The following is a 15,413-nucleotide window of genomic DNA, read 5'->3' on the forward strand; positions in this document are numbered from 1 at the left end:
ACGGCTTAAAAGCAGCATTTCCTGCCTCGGAGGATGAAAGCTGCATGATTATTTGTCCTGTGTGTGTGTGTGTGTGTGTGTGTGTGTGTGTGTGTGTGTGTGTGTGTGTGTGTGTGACCCACTTGAGGCCAACAAATACCACAGGCTTCGCAATTCGTGTGAACTCTTTCTTGATCTTGTCGTCGGTGCGTGTTTATGTGTGTGTGTGTGTGTGAGTGTGTGTGTGTGTGTGTGAGTGTGTTTCGGGGGGAGGAAAGTGAGAGGGAACATGTGGGCCTGGATGTGTGCACCTGTGTGTGTTTTCCTAATGGGATGGTTGTAGATTAGTCGTGGAGAGTTCAGAGTGCTCTGCCGGTGTGTGTGTGTGTGTGTGTGTGTGTGTGTGTTCCCTCATGCTTTGTTTGGGGTGACCTACAAAAAGCCACACTCTCTGCCACATTCTTCCCGGCGCTCCTCTTCAGGCTACAGATCCGGACGTGGGCGCTACTTTCTCACTATGAAGGTGAAACTCGAGACTCGAGACGTTTGAAACGACTGACTGACGATCGGAAACAACAACAACAACAACACTCGGAAACGACGTCTCGGTGGTTTGAAGTCCAAGGTCATGCACGCTGAGCTTGGCATTGACCAAAACTGTTGCGACTGTTTCCTGTCTTTATTTCCCGTCACATTTCTTACGTCACTCCTCCTGAAAACGGCTGTTTTAACAGTTTCAGCCACTAGGTGGCGACTTTGAGTCTCTTTTATGTTTTTATAAACAATCTTCTGTTGTTCTAAACACGGTCACGGGAATTGAGGCTCAGTTTCCACGTTGGCGTCTTGAAAACGATGTTTTCCTTTTGGAGTGTAGTTTTCATGTTGGGCCACTAGTGGGCGCTGTTTGTTTTAGTCCTGAGAACACACACACACACACACACACACACACACACACACACACACGGAGCAGAGAACAATGGGCTCTAAACATTAACGGTGTTCGTACGACGACATTCTAGTGGGCGGACGACGAAATTGGATTGTTATTACGGTGACTGTCAAAATAAAAGTCCCAGGAGAATCTGGACTGGGAGTCATGACACCACGGAGGAAACTTTGTTCTGATTGGCTCTACTGAGCATGTGCAGAACTACTAGTTACTATGGCTGCGTTGCGCAGCAGCAGTATTTTTCGAAAAGTAGAATTTACCTCTTTCCACTGAGATGGTGCGTTTTCAAAAAGTTCCGTCTTAGAAAAGTTATTTTCATTTTTACAGTGACGGAGTCTGAGCGTTTTCAGAAAACGATTTCCACGGAGATGGAGTCATACCATTTTCAAAAAGTAGCTTTTCCCCGTTTCAAGTTGGAGCAATTTCAAAAAGTTGCGTTTTTTTCTCTGATTTACAAAGAGACAGAAAGTTGCATCTCCAGTGACTCCGAGCGTTGCTGGGCAACCAAAACACAGCGAAAGTTTTCAGTTCTTTCACTTGAAAACCATTTTAATTTTCAGCCAAAACGCCGATTTGAAACTTCCCGTATTTAAAAATCGCCATAACTTTGCCGGCGTCTGTCCGTTCGTCTCGCCGCTCTGATGAGGGACGTCCAACGTGGCGTGGAAGTGAAGCGTCTACACTCCCAACAGTCGGACAACCTAGATTGCGCCCTCTGCTGTTTGCATTCCTATGCTTTTTATTTTTTTTTTTTAATTATTCTATCGTTTTAATTCATCAGTGTTTGTCTCATGAGGACATCTTTACATCCCGACTGTCCACACGGGCCTGAAAGTAAAAAAAAAACCCTAATTATTAAATCGTCTGTGGTTTTAGTGGCAAAAAAAACCTCATTTAGTAATTTTTCTAAAACGTTCATTCACTTCATCTCTTTGTGATGAAACCTCGTTGTTCAGTGTCGGTCGTGGGAATCAGTGGCCAGTTTATAATGGGCTTCCCGGTGGTGAGATCATCATCATCATCATCATCATCATCATCATCATCATCATGGACCCTCTCCAGTGACTCACACTTCCCACATTAAGCGCCGTCATAATCACCACCATAAAACACCGGCAGGACTTTGGTTCCCTGATTATTTAATTATTATTTTAACGTTTCAGGGTTCAGGGTTTATTTTAGGAAAAAGTTGCAACACAACATTAAATAATACGTAAGGATATTCCTGAAAACAGTCGTCATGTTGAGCCACTAGAGGGAGCTGTTGGTTGTTTTTGTCATGAAACCAAACACACATGCACCAGAGAACAAATACGCCACAAACACCAACGACGGGAGGACACAGACAACCTAGTGGACAAAAGTTCAATTATTTCAAAATAAAAGCAGCATTACTACAGTAGTACATGGAGCCTTAGCGAACAGCCATTGGCGAGCTAAGTATTTACAAAAATTTAAGAATTCCCGCCACATTACGCTGCTAAAGTACGACAAGTTATCAATTGTCACCACATCAAACATGAGTAGAAAGTCGTCAACAAGCTGAATAACAACTATTTTATTTTTATTTACGAAACATATACAACTTAAACGCGTCTTTTTTCAAATCGTACTGGTACGCAAAACTGTCAACGTGAATAAAACTACTAGAGAAAAAAACACAGAAAGCAAATATCAACAGCTTCACTAGCATAGCCGTTTACTGTCGCGCTGTAAAATTACCCCCCCAAAAAAAGAGAGAATAAAACGGGAAAATTATCAGTCAGCTATAATTAATAGACGACCAACGCTGACTCCATTAAAAGTCCGTCGCCGGTTACGGCTGACTCAGCACAATCCGGAGGAGCCACGCGGCGGACTCCCCTGAAAAACAGATTAACTGGACTACGACGGCATAACGAGGGCAATAACAAGCCGCTTTATTAAAAAGAAACAAAGTTTGGTTTGTGTGTCTGCAGATGTAACAGAGGAAGAGAGGGGGAGGGGTGGGGGAGGGGAGGGGCGGGGGAGGGGAGAGGCGGGGGAGGGGAACGGGGGTGTTTCTGTCCGTTAATCGGCCGCCTGTTTCCTGGAAAGGTAACGAATGTCACCGACGCTTCAGAGCGGCTCGGATATTTACTGGAAACACGGCGGGCGGGTGAGACGGGCGAGACGCAGACAAAACTCTGGACGGCAAAAAAATCTAGAAGACAAAAAAGCAGTCATTTAAAACATATCTCTCTATATTTATTTTTGTTAGTTATTTTTCCGGAGAGGAATCCTGTCTTTCTTCAAAAGCGCCAAACGACGGCGTCATCGCAAGCATTTCAAGCTCAGTTCAAACGTCTGTTCTGTCTGAGACTTTGTGAAAATGAAGAAAAGAGTCTCAAATGTCGAAGAAAATCCAGAATGAGGCACTTTCTGGAATTTAGAGTTTGATTCCTTCTTTAAAACGTCACATTTTTGGACTGCCGACTGGACGTCTTTGGGAAAGGACTTCGACGAAATCAAGTCTGACACGTTCTAGAGCTCGGATGCATGCTAGAACGACAACAACTTCCGGAAACCGAACACATTCTCTGACCTTGATTTGTTGTAGAACCTGAACACATTCTAGAACTCACACGTTCTAAAATGTTGACAAAATCTAGAAGAACGGCAAAGCACTGGACGTCTCTTAGCCGTCTGAAAACCTTGTCATGTTTTTGAACTCATCACATTCTAGAACTTTCACGCTTTCTATATTATATATATATATTCCTTCTACAACCAAGGCACTTTCTAGAATGCCAACGCAATCTAGAGCGCTCCCAAATTCTGAAACTGTGACACACTGCAGAACTCTAAACAATCTAGAACCCTCTTACCCATTCTAGAACATTAAACAATCTAGAGCTCTTACAAATTGTAGAACACAAAACAATCGAGAACGCTTATACATTGTAGAACATTAAAATCTAGAACTCTTACACATTCTAGATCATTAAAATGTAGAACTCTTACACATTGTCGTATGCTAAACAATCGAGAACGCTTATACATTGTAGAACATTAAAATCGAGAACTCTTACCCATTCTAGATCATTAAAATCTAGAACTCTTACATATTCTAGATAATTATAATCTAGAACTCTTACATTCAAGACCTTTGACACATTCTCAAACTCAAATTCCAGAACAGCAGAAGCTTCCATCTCGTCTGTCTTGGACTAGATTTCAGTAACGATCAATAAAAGTACTAATTAATCACTCGTCTCATGAAGCTTTGGCGTATTTCTCCTCAATCTGCTGAGCGGCTCGTCTTTATCTCTTCTGGATCTATCCGTTCGGCGGCGGCGGCGGCGGCGGGTGTTTACGCGTTCAGCCAGATCAGTGTAATTAATAAAAGTAGCGGAGGCGCTAATAATAACCGTCAGAGTCGCGGCTCGCGCTACGAGCCAACGCGATGTCAGCTCCTGAGCCGCGGCGCGCCGCGGCTCACCTCGGGCCCGTTAATGCGGACTGACACGGCTCCTGGTCCGCAGACCTGCCGGAGTCCCCCGCCGCCGCCGGCCGTGTCATTCTGCATTAATTTGATTGTGTTTTGGAGCAGAATGTTCTGGAACCGGGCGGCGGCGGCACAACGACCGCCAACTGATTCACACAAACTCACGTTTGACCACAGCTGGAGAGCCGCGGGGGTCGTCGACCAAGAACTGAACGATAAGAGAGTTTAACCACCCCGACAAAAAAACTCTCATTTATACTTATTTATTTATTTAGGGATGCACCGATACCACTTCTTTAAAGAACTACCAAGTATCAATACTAGTACTAACATTTAGCTACTGGCTGATACCGAGTACCAATACAAGTACTAACCTTTAGCTACTGGCCGATGCAGAGTACCAATACAAGTACTAACCTTTAGCTACTGGCCGGTGCAGAGTACCAATACAAGTACTAAGCTTTAGCTACTGGCCGGTGCATAGTACCAATACAAGTACTAACCTTTAGCTACTGGCCGATGCAGAGTACCAATACAAGTACTAACCTTTAGCTACTGGCCGGTGCAGAGTACCAATACAAGTACTAAGCTTTAGCTACTGGCCGATGCATAGTACCAATACAAGTACTAACCTTTAGCTACTGGCCAATGCAGAGTACCAATACAAGTACTAACCTTTAGCTACTGGCCGGTGCAGAGTACCAATACAAGTACTAACCTTTAGCTACTGGCCGATGCAGAGTACCAATACAAGTACTAACCTTTAGCTACTGGCCGATGCAGAGTACCAATACAAGTACTAAGCTTTAGCTACTGGCCGGTGCATAGTACCAATACAAGTACTAACCTTTAGCTACTGGCCGATGCAGAGTACCAATACAAGTACTAAGCTTTAGCTACTGGCCGGTGCATAGTACCAATACAAGTACTAAGCTTTAGCTACTGGCCGGTGCATAGTACCAATACAAGTACTAACCTTTAGCTACTGGCCGATGCATAGTACCAATACAAGTACTAACCTTTAGCTACTGGCCGATGCATAGTACCAATACAAGTACTAACCTTTAGCTACTGGCCGATGCATAGTACCAATACAAGTACTAACCTCTAGCTACTGGCCGATGCATAGTACCAATACAAGTACTAACCATTAGCTACTGGCCGATGCATAGTACCAATACAAGTACTAACCTTTAGCTACTAGCCGATGCATAGTACCAATACAAGTACTAACCTTTAGCTGCTGGCCGATGCAGAGTACTGATGACTAAATACCTTTTAGCCTAATTCATACCCTAATACTCGCTATACTACTATAGACCGAGCTCGATGATGATGAGGGACTCAGTCAGACTTTACTCATGTTTAGCATGTAGCATCGCTGGTGTGCGAGCCCCAAAACTCTTTAGCATTTAGCATGTAGCATCGCTGGTGTGCGAGCCCCAAAACTCTTTAGCATTTAGCATGTAGCATCGCTGGTGTGCGAGCCCCCACACTCTTTAGCATGTGCGAACTGACACTCTTTAGCATGTAGCATTTAGCCTGCAGCTCGGCGCTACACAGAAACATCCAGTACTTTGTTGCAGTCGGTTTTCTCCGTCATGCTGAAGTTATATTTAGTTCTAGTTTGTCAAAGTCTCACGTTCTGAAGTGGAAACAGCTTCTGAAATAATAAATGTGAAGTCTTTTGTGTTTTCAGCCTTTCAGAGTTTTTTTTTTTTTTAATCCCGGTTCACAGAGACAGTTGTCTTCTGAAAGACGTCCAACTCAGAGAGAGAGAGAGAGAGAGAGAGAGAGAGAGAGAGAGAGAGAGAGAGAGAGAGAGAGAGAGAGAGAGAGAGAGAGAGAGAGAGAGAGAGAGAGAGAGAGAGAGAGAGAGAGAGAGAGAGAGAGAGAGAGAGAGAGAGAGAGAGAGAGAGAGAGAGAGAGAGAGAGAGAGAGAGAGAGAGAGAGAGAGAGAGAGAGAGAGAGAGAGAGAGAGAGAGAGGACGGGCGGCCGTTAATAACGTTGATGTGTTAGTTCATCACTGTAAAACTTTACTACTCTTTGAATGTTTATCATTTTTTATAATAACCACCTCTCCTGTGTGTGTGTGTGTGTTTTATTACAGTAAAGTTATCACTTGTATAATATCTAACTGTGTGTGTGTGTGTGTGTGTGTGTGTGTGTGTGTTTGTGTGTGTGTGTGTGTGTTCCCTCAGACATCACAAAGATGTGACAGAATAAAAGCTCTGGTGTGTTTGTGTGTAAGAATGATGCATTCTGGGAGAATCATAGGAACAAAAATGTGTGTGTGTACGTTGACGTGTGTGTGTGTGTGTGGGTGTGTACGCGTGTGTGTGTGTGTGGGTGTGTACGCATGTATGTGTGTGCAAATGTGTTTATTTACATGTGTTTAGATATGTGTGTGTATATATACACACACTCGTATGTGTGTATACGTACGTGTGTGTGTATACGTGTGTATACGTGTGTATACGTACAAGTGTGTGTACGTAAGAGTGTGTATACTTATACAGACGTACCTATACACACACACACGTATACGTACACATATGTACGTGTGTAAATCTTTAATAATATATTCTAGGACATTCAGTGTCTATTTATGAAGTGTGTGTGTGTGTGTGTGTGTGTGTGTGTGTGTGTGTGTGTGTGTGTGTGTGTGTGTGTGTCCGCTGTGGCCAGTGTAAACTAATATTGATTCAGCTGTTGGTGTTATACACTAGTCATAAAACTGGACTTATTGTAGGATCCAGGCTTACCTTCTGACTGTGTGTGTGTGTGTGTGTGTGTGTGTGTGTGTGTGTGTGTGTGTGTGTGTGTGTGTGTGTGTGTGTGTGTGTGTGTGTGTGTGTGTGTGTGTGTGTGTGTGTGTGTGTGTGTGTGTGTGTGTGTGTGTGTATTCAGACCATGTGTGGATTAAGGTTTTCGTAGTTTTATAAAACAGAGAACTTTTATTTTTGTGATGAATTTGGTTTTTCAAACTTCAAAGCTTCTTGTTTTCGGTCTTTTTGAAAAAGTTTCTCTCAATGTGGTTTTTAACCTTTTTTGTTAGTTTTCTAATGAAAGGGGCTTTTTTCAAAAAGTTGCGTTTCTCCACCAACACTTCGTTTGCCTTTTCTTAAAGTCGCGTTATTCCTTGTTTCCATGGTGAAACAGGAAAGAGCATTTTCAAAAAGTTGCGCTTTATTCCCATTTCCATGGAGGCAGAGTAGGAGCTTTTTGAAAAGTTGTGTTCGCCCCCATTTCCACTGAGTCGGAGGGTTTAAAAAAAATTGCATTTTGTCTCGCGTCTATGGAGACGAACGTAGTTGGAGCGTTTCAAAAAAAGTTTCCACTAAGTATTTTCGAAAAGTTAAGTTTTCTCTTGTTTCCATGGAGACGGACCATTTTCAAAAACTTGCGTTTACCCCGTTTCCATGGAGACGGAGTCGCAGCGTTTTCAAAAGGTTCCACCCATGTGAGCGGTTTCCACAAACTTGCGCGTGAACGAAGTCCGAAAACACGGCGGACGTTTTACATTTTCACTTTTTGCAACGAAGCCTGATTGGTTGTTTTGTTTATAGTTTTTTGTTGTTTTCCATCATTTTTGTTTGTTTGTTTGTTTGTTTGTTTGTTTTCTTCTCTCGTCTCTTTTGCAATCATTTCGTCTTCTTATCATCTCTTTTCATATTTTTATTTACTTTGTCGCCACATCGAATGTTTTCTTTGTTTTCTACATTTTCTCTCCTCCGATGTTTGTTTGTTTGTTTGTTTGTTTGTTTTCTTCACAGGTAAACGTTTCCCCGCTGCTCGCTTTTCATCCTGTAAACGTTTGATTTGCTTCCTTGTGATTTCGTCGCTCGTCTCCCGTCGCTCCGATCTCTTGGTTTGTTTGTTTGTTTGTTTGTTTGTGTTTAATCCTTTTCTGTGTTTTGACTTGTAGTTTTTTGTCTCCTGGTGGTAAATTAGTACTTTACATGTTTGATTTGTGTCTTTTGATGTCGGATTAACGACTTCCTGCCAACTCTCATTTTTATTTGTCTCTTTCTATTTTAAGTCTTTTGTTTTGTTGAATTTTCATCTTTTCGCCAGAATCAGCCGCTCACTTCCTCTTTCTTTTTTCTCTCTAGTTGTTTTAGTCTTTTTCAGCTTCTTTTAGGAATAAAATATATTTTTACACTTTTTGTTGTCTTCAGTATTTCAAGTTGTTTTTAATCTAATTATTTTTTTCCCGTCTTTTTAGTGTTTCTTTGTTTTTGTTTAGATTTTGACGCTTTATGTTGAATTAAAAAGGCTTTTAAGTCGTTTCTTTGATCTTTTTCCACCTTTAGTACTTATTTTGCATTAATTTGTACCTTTTTCTACTTGTTATTTTACCAATATTTAGTCTCTTTCTGGGCTATTTTAAATCCTTTTACTGTTTACTAACAGTTTTTAAATCAAACCTTTTTTTTTAACAGATATTCATCTTGTTAGATGCTTGTTTTTGTTTTATTTTTACTGTTTGTCATGACTTTTATTTTCTTATCAACATTTAGTTTCTTCTGGATTATTTAGATTTTTTTACTATTTTCTTAAAATAGTTTTCTAAAGCCTCATTAGTCCCTATTTTTAGGTTTTTCTACATTTTTAACTTGTATTTTATTTAATTTTAGCACCAAAACGTTTTTATTTCTTGGTATTTGGTTGTTTTATGTCTTTTGCTCATATTTTGTGTTTTTTATCTTCAGTTTTGTGTTTTTCATCACTTAGCGTGTATTTCATGTGATTTTTAGTCTCTTTTGAGGTACATTTGTATCTCCTGACTGTTTTATTTGAATAGTTTTATGACTCTTTGTCTGTTTTGTTTCTTCCTGAAGCCTCATTAGTCCTGTTGGACAAATCTTATTTGTCTCTTGGGTTTTTCTACGTTTTTCTCACATTTTAGGACAAAAACAAACAATTTCTTGGGATTAAGTAGTTTTTTTTTTTAATCTTGTCTTTTAACATTTTTGCTCATATTTTGTATTTTGATCGTACTTTTATTAATTCTTGATGATTTGACTCGTTCCTCTTTGTCCATCGTCTCTCTGACGTCTGTCCTCACGCTGGTTTCGTTCACGGCGGCGACGTTGTAGTTTTTAAAAGTGGAGCTGAAAGTGGATCAGGCGGCCTGCGCATCTTTTATTAGTGGGGTTGGGCTTTTTTTAGGGAGGGGGGGGGGGGTGAGTGTTTGTCTTTAGGTGTCCTTGTGTGTGTGTGTGTGTGTGTGTGTGTGTGTGTGTGTGTGTGTGTGTGTACATACATGTGTGTGATGTATGGGGACGGTGAGTAATACTGCATGTGTCATTCTGAGTCCCCAGAGTTTTCTTCTCCTCTTCTTCCTCTTCTTCATCCCTCATCGTGTCCTTCCTCTCTCTCTCTCTCTCTCTCTCTCTCTCTCTCTCTCTCTCTCTCTCTCTCTCTCTCTCTCTCTCTCTGTGACATTCCTGTCCGGCGCTGAGAGTGTCATCCTAGTTTTCTGCTGACTCGGTGCTTCACTGACACACACACACACACACACACACACACACACACACACACACACACACACACACACACACACACACACACACACACACACACACACACTCCAGCTGTTGAGAGCGAGGGCGTTTATTGGATTGTCTGTGTCCTCTGTTTGGATAAGGAGAAAAGGAACGAGGGAGTGAGGAAGACGAGGAGGAGGAGGTGGGGGGGGGGGGGGGGGGGCGGGAAGACAGGAACAAAGGAGGACAAGGAGCGACGAGACGGAGGAGAAGAATTAAAGAGGAGGAGGGCAGAGATAGAGGACGAGAGCAACAAGCTGCCCGGGATGATTAGAAAACGAATAAAGTGATCGATCGTCAATAACGGAAAGGAAAGGTTCAAGCTTGACACTTTTCTTCTTCTTCTCCACGTTCTCTCCGTTCTCTCCGTTCTCTCCGTTCTCTCCCTTCTCTCTGTTCTCTCCGTTCTCTCCATTCTCTCTCTTCTCTCCGTTCTTCTCCGATCAAGTTTTAAGAAATGAATCAACTTGATTCACTAACTTGTTACCGTTGAGCAAACTTTTCCCGCCGCTTGGAAAATAGAAACCGCCGTCTAATCGGGCCTCGTTTCCACGGCAACGCCTTCCAGCGAAAACGGAAAGCTTTCCCAGTGTTTTTAGAGGAAAATGCAACTTTTTGAAAAGTGCAACTTTTCTAAAGACACTCCCATCGCCATAGAAACAAGAATTCGCCACCTTTACAAAATGCCCCCGGCTCTCCGCTGAAGTGGCAAAAGGCAGCTTTTCGATAAAGCTGCGTTTCCATGGAGACGCTCCGTCCGAACACGAAAATGCAACTTTTCGAAAACGCTCCATCTCTTTGGAAACGAAAACTCAACTTTTCGTAAACGCTCCGTCTCTTTGGAAACGAGAACTCAACTTTTCGAAAACGCTCCGTCTCTTTGGAAACGAGAACTCAACTTTTCGAAAACGCTCCGTCTCTTTGGAAACGAGAACTCAACTTTTCGAAAACGCTCCGTCTCTTTGGAAACGAGAACTCAACTTTTCAAAAACGCTCCGTCTCTTTGGAAACGAGAACTCAACTTTTCGAAAACGATCCGTCTCTTTGGAAACGAGAGCTCAACTTTTCGAAAACGCTCCGTCTCTTTGGAAACGAGAACTCAACTTTTCAAAAACGCTCCGTCTCTTTGGAAACGAGAACTCAACTTTTCGTAAACGCTCCGTCTCTTTGGAAACGAGAACTCAACTTTTCGAAAACGCTCCGTCTCTTTGGAAACGAGAACTCAACTTTTCAAAAACGCTCCGTCTCTTTGGAAACGAGAACTCAACTTTTCGTAAACGCTCCGTCTCTTTGGAAACGAGAACTCAACTTTTCGAAAACGCTCCGTCTCTTTGGAAACGAGAACTCAACTTTTCAAAAACGCTCCGTCTCTTTGGAAACGAGAACTCAACTTTTCGAAAACGCTCCGTCTCTTTGGAAACGAGAACTCAACTTTTCGAAAACGATCCGTCTCTTTGGAAACGAGAGCTCAACTTTTTGAAAACGCTCCGTCTCCGTGGAAACGATGGATGAAACGTGGCCGCTGCTCATGGCAGTAGTATATGTATATGCAGTTGTTCTCTGTAATATTTAATTCTCATAATTAATATTTGAATATTAGAGACTTTTAGAAACATTAATTTCTACGTGTCGTTTTCGTCTTCGTTCGTCTCTGAAGTGTTTTCATGTGACGAGCAGCTGCGGCGTTCTCGCGCTGCACAAGCACAATAAAAAGAGTCCGTGAGCTCGTAAACATTCTGCTGCATAATAACGGAGGATGATGAGTTTAACAGTCGGGCGGCGGCGGCGGCGGTTCGATTCCCTGCGGATGTTAGAAAACTAGAGGCGTCGTGTCGAAAACCGAGGCCGCCGTTATACCACAAGGTTTTACAGCGAAAACTGAAAATATTTGTTGTGTTTACGTTCCTGGTTACGCGACAGCGGAGCTTGTCGTCGCAGAAAACGTTTTTGAAAACGTGAAAAATACCTGCTTTTTGGAAACTCTCCATTGCTGGGGAAACGGCAGAAAACTCAACTTTTTGGAAACGCTCCGTCACCGTGGAAAATGCAACATTTAGAAAATGCTACGTCTCTGTGAAAACGAAGGCAAATGCAACTTTTTGAAAATGCTCCATCTCCGTCTCTGTGGAAACAGTGGGAATGCGCAACTTTTTAAAACAGTTTGACTTGTCTCCAAGGAAACGCTGGAAAACGAAACTCTTTAAAAACGCTCTAGCCCCGTTGAAATGGCCAGAATGCACCGTCTCCATGGAAAATGCACATTTTTAAAAATGCTCCGTCACCGTGGAAACGAGCAAAACCCAAATTTTTTTGAAATGCTCCACCTCAGAAATTAGGTTACATTTCAGGGTAACATTTGTTGTTTTGTAGCGGTACCAGCGGCCATATTGGGGAAAAACGGCGGCTATATTGAGCTACATTGGCGCTACATTTGTGCTTCGTTGGTGCTACTTTGCTGCGTCGTTGGCGCTACGTTGCCGCTTCGTTGGCGCTACGTTGCCGCGTCGTTGGCGCTACGTTGCCGCTACATTTGTGCTTCGTTGGTGCTACTTTGGCACTACGTTGGCGCTACATTGTTGCTTTGTTGCCGCTTCGTTGGCGCTACGTTGCCGCTTCGTTGGCACTACGTTGCCGCGTCGTTGGTGCTACGTTGGCGCTACGTTGCCGCGTCGTTGGCGCTACGTTGGCGACGTGTCTTGCGCCGGCTGAGTTGCAGGAGTTGCGGCGATGCGACGCGGCGATGCGACGCGGCGATGCGATGCGGCGACGCGGCGATGCTCTGATGACGGTCTGTGTTTCTTTAAATGAGGCTGGGAGGCAAAAAGATGGACTGCAGAGACCTGAGACAGCAAAGAGAGGAGGGATGGAGAGAGAGATAAAAGATGGCACAGGTAGGAAGAGAGAGGAGAGAGAGAGGGAGCAGATGCTACGAAAGAACAATGTACAGAGAGAGAGAGAGAGAGAGAGAGAGAGAGAGAGAGAGAGACGTAACTGATGGCCGGTGAAAGAGAAGAGAGTAAAATGAAGGGAGAGGGACAGATGAAAGATGACAGGCGTGGGAGGCAGCGGGCGAACGAGGGAGGAAGACATAGAAAGAGAGAGAGAGGGGGATGAAAGATGTGAGGTGGAGGAAAGCGCAGCGGAGGAAGGAGGGAGGTGGTGTGAAAAAGAGAGGGAGATGACAGGACGATGAAGAGGAGGAGGAGAGGAGGAGGAGAGGTGAGCGTCCTTGCACTGTCAGGGGCGATCGATGGCACATCATTTACATTACACTGACTTAACTGCAGGGGGGGGGGGGCGGGTAGAGGGGGGGAGGGCGGAGGGATGGAGGGATGGATGGATGAGGGATAAATAGTCGGAGGGAATTGAAGTACAGTTTGGGGGAAGAAACGATGGCGAGGAAGCTGATTAGACGCTGGTTTTAGGTGCATCTTCCTCCTTCTCCTCCCTCCGTCGTTCACGTGTCACACTCCTCCCCCACCATCCCTCCATCGTCCCTCCATCATCCCTCCATCGCCTCTCCGTGTTTAGCTGCTGCCAACGAAACTCCCGTTTCCAAAACGCTGAACTCCACGACCTCGGACTCGTCTGTTTTGTCTGAATCCCGCCATTTTCTGGCCGCTGCTGGCGAAAGATCGCCGGAGAATCACGGCGAAATCTTTGGGCGGGTTTTTAGAGCGGTTGTCATGGCGACCAAAGACGATAAGAATTATTGCGAAACTAGTGCGAAATATTAATGTGAAATGCTAACATAAAAAGGCTAACATGAAATGCTATCTTAAAATGCTAGTACACACTAACAAATACTTTCTTCAAGCTAACTTTCAAAAACGTTGCATCCTAAGTTTGGCGAGTCTTTTTTTTCTCCCGTCATTCTTTAAAAGTTTTCCGATCACGCGGCAGCGGGAAAACTACTCAAACTGGTGTAGTACATATGCCAGGCCTATAGGTGGCGCTGTAACGCCGCCACAGAAGTACACCAAAAACAAGAAGAAGGCAGCGGGAAAAGAAACGCAGAAATTAACAAATTCTGCGGCTCGACCTGGAGCTGGTCGTCCGCCATTGATGTTGTTAAGTGATGTCACATCTCGAGGGTTCTATAACGCCGCGCCATGTGGATGACAAAAAACTGACGCGGTTACATGAAACGGCGTCGTGGTGTGGGCGGAGCCTGATAAGGTTGTGGTGTGGGCGGAGCCTGATAAGGTCGTGGTGTGGGCGGAGCCTGACAAGGTTGTGGTGTGGGCGGAGCCTGACAAAGTTGTGGTGTGGGCGGAGCCTGACAAGGTCGTGGTGTGGGCGGAGCCTGACAAAGTTGTGGTGTGGGCGGAGCCTGAGAAGGTCGTGGTGTGGGCGGAGCCTGACAAGGTCGTGGTGTGGGCGGAGCCTGACAAGGTTGTGGTGTGGGCGGAGCCTGAGAAGGTTGTGGTGTGGGCGGAGCCTGAGAAGGTAAAGGTCGTGGTGTGGGCGGAGCCTGAGAAGGTAAAGGTCGTGGTGTGGGCGGAGCCTGAGAAGGTCGTGGTGTGGGCGGAGCCTGAGAAGGTTGTGGTGTGGGCGGAGCCTGAGAAGGTCGTGGTGTGGGCGGAGCCTGAGAAGGTAAAGGTCGTGGTGTGGGCGGAGCCTGAGAAGGTAAAGGTCGTGGGCGGAGCCTGAGAAGGTTTGAGTTGTTTGGGGTTTGAACATTCCCGTTGCTTTCGAACCGTCACGCTTTAGAAAACCAGTCAGAAATCACAAACTGAACCGACCAAAATGGCGAAACGACAAAGAACTTGAAGGTAAAAGACACTTAAGTGGATTTTATTTGTTCAGCGGTGAGAAGATGAAACTCTTCTAAATGTACTTTTAGCAACACAAAAGTTTTTTTTTTCCTTTAATGGTTCAGTCCTCCCTCGCCGCCTCGCTCCGACCATATGTGACATTCCTTCTCGATGTGGCGCATCGAACACTTCCTGTTGTTATAGTTTGTTATGGAGAACTTCAAGAGGGGGGGGGGGGGCGGGCGGGGGACAGGGGGGGGGGCTGTTATAGTTTTACCTCTTAAATGCTAACATGTGAATTATCCCTGTGTGTGTGTGTGTGTGTGTGTGTGTGTGTGTGTGTGTGTGTGTGTGTGTGTGTGTGTGTGTGTGTGTGTGTGTGTGTGTGTGTGTGTGTGTGTGTGTGTGTGTGTGTGTGTGTGTGCCCACATGCCGAGGAAGTAAGGTAATGACGCTGAAAGCCATCACACACACACACACACACACACACACACACACACACACACACACACACACACACACACACACACACACACACACACACAGACATGCAGACACACGTTAGCCCATCGACCTGTATAACTTGTCTCGTCAGCGATTGTGTGTGTGTGTGTGTGTGTGTGTGTGTGTGTGTGTGTGTGTGTGTGTGTGTGTGTGTGTGTGTGTGTGTGTGTGTGTGTGTGTGTGTGTGTGTGTGTGTGCAGTGTTT

The 15,413-nt window shown here is 44.4% G+C and overlaps 1 protein-coding gene across 1 annotated transcript in view; it reads left to right on the forward strand.

Annotated features, from left to right (window-relative positions):
• LOC308123983 (uncharacterized protein) overlaps positions 1–1,993 on the forward strand; it is a gene marked incomplete at both ends in the record, with an annotated part of 33,265 nt that extends 31,272 nt beyond the window's left edge. The window contains one exon of the mRNA XM_080486738.1: positions 1,885–1,993. Coding sequence (XP_080342864.1) covers positions 1,885–1,993 — 109 coding nt within the window. The remainder of the gene's footprint in view (positions 1–1,884) is intronic.
• Between the last annotated feature and the right edge of the window lie 13,420 nt (positions 1,994–15,413).

Source organism: Lipophrys pholis (assembly GCF_963383615.2).
Source record: "Lipophrys pholis genome assembly, chromosome: 18".
Classification (NCBI taxonomy): domain Eukaryota; kingdom Metazoa; phylum Chordata; class Actinopteri; order Blenniiformes; family Blenniidae; genus Lipophrys; species Lipophrys pholis.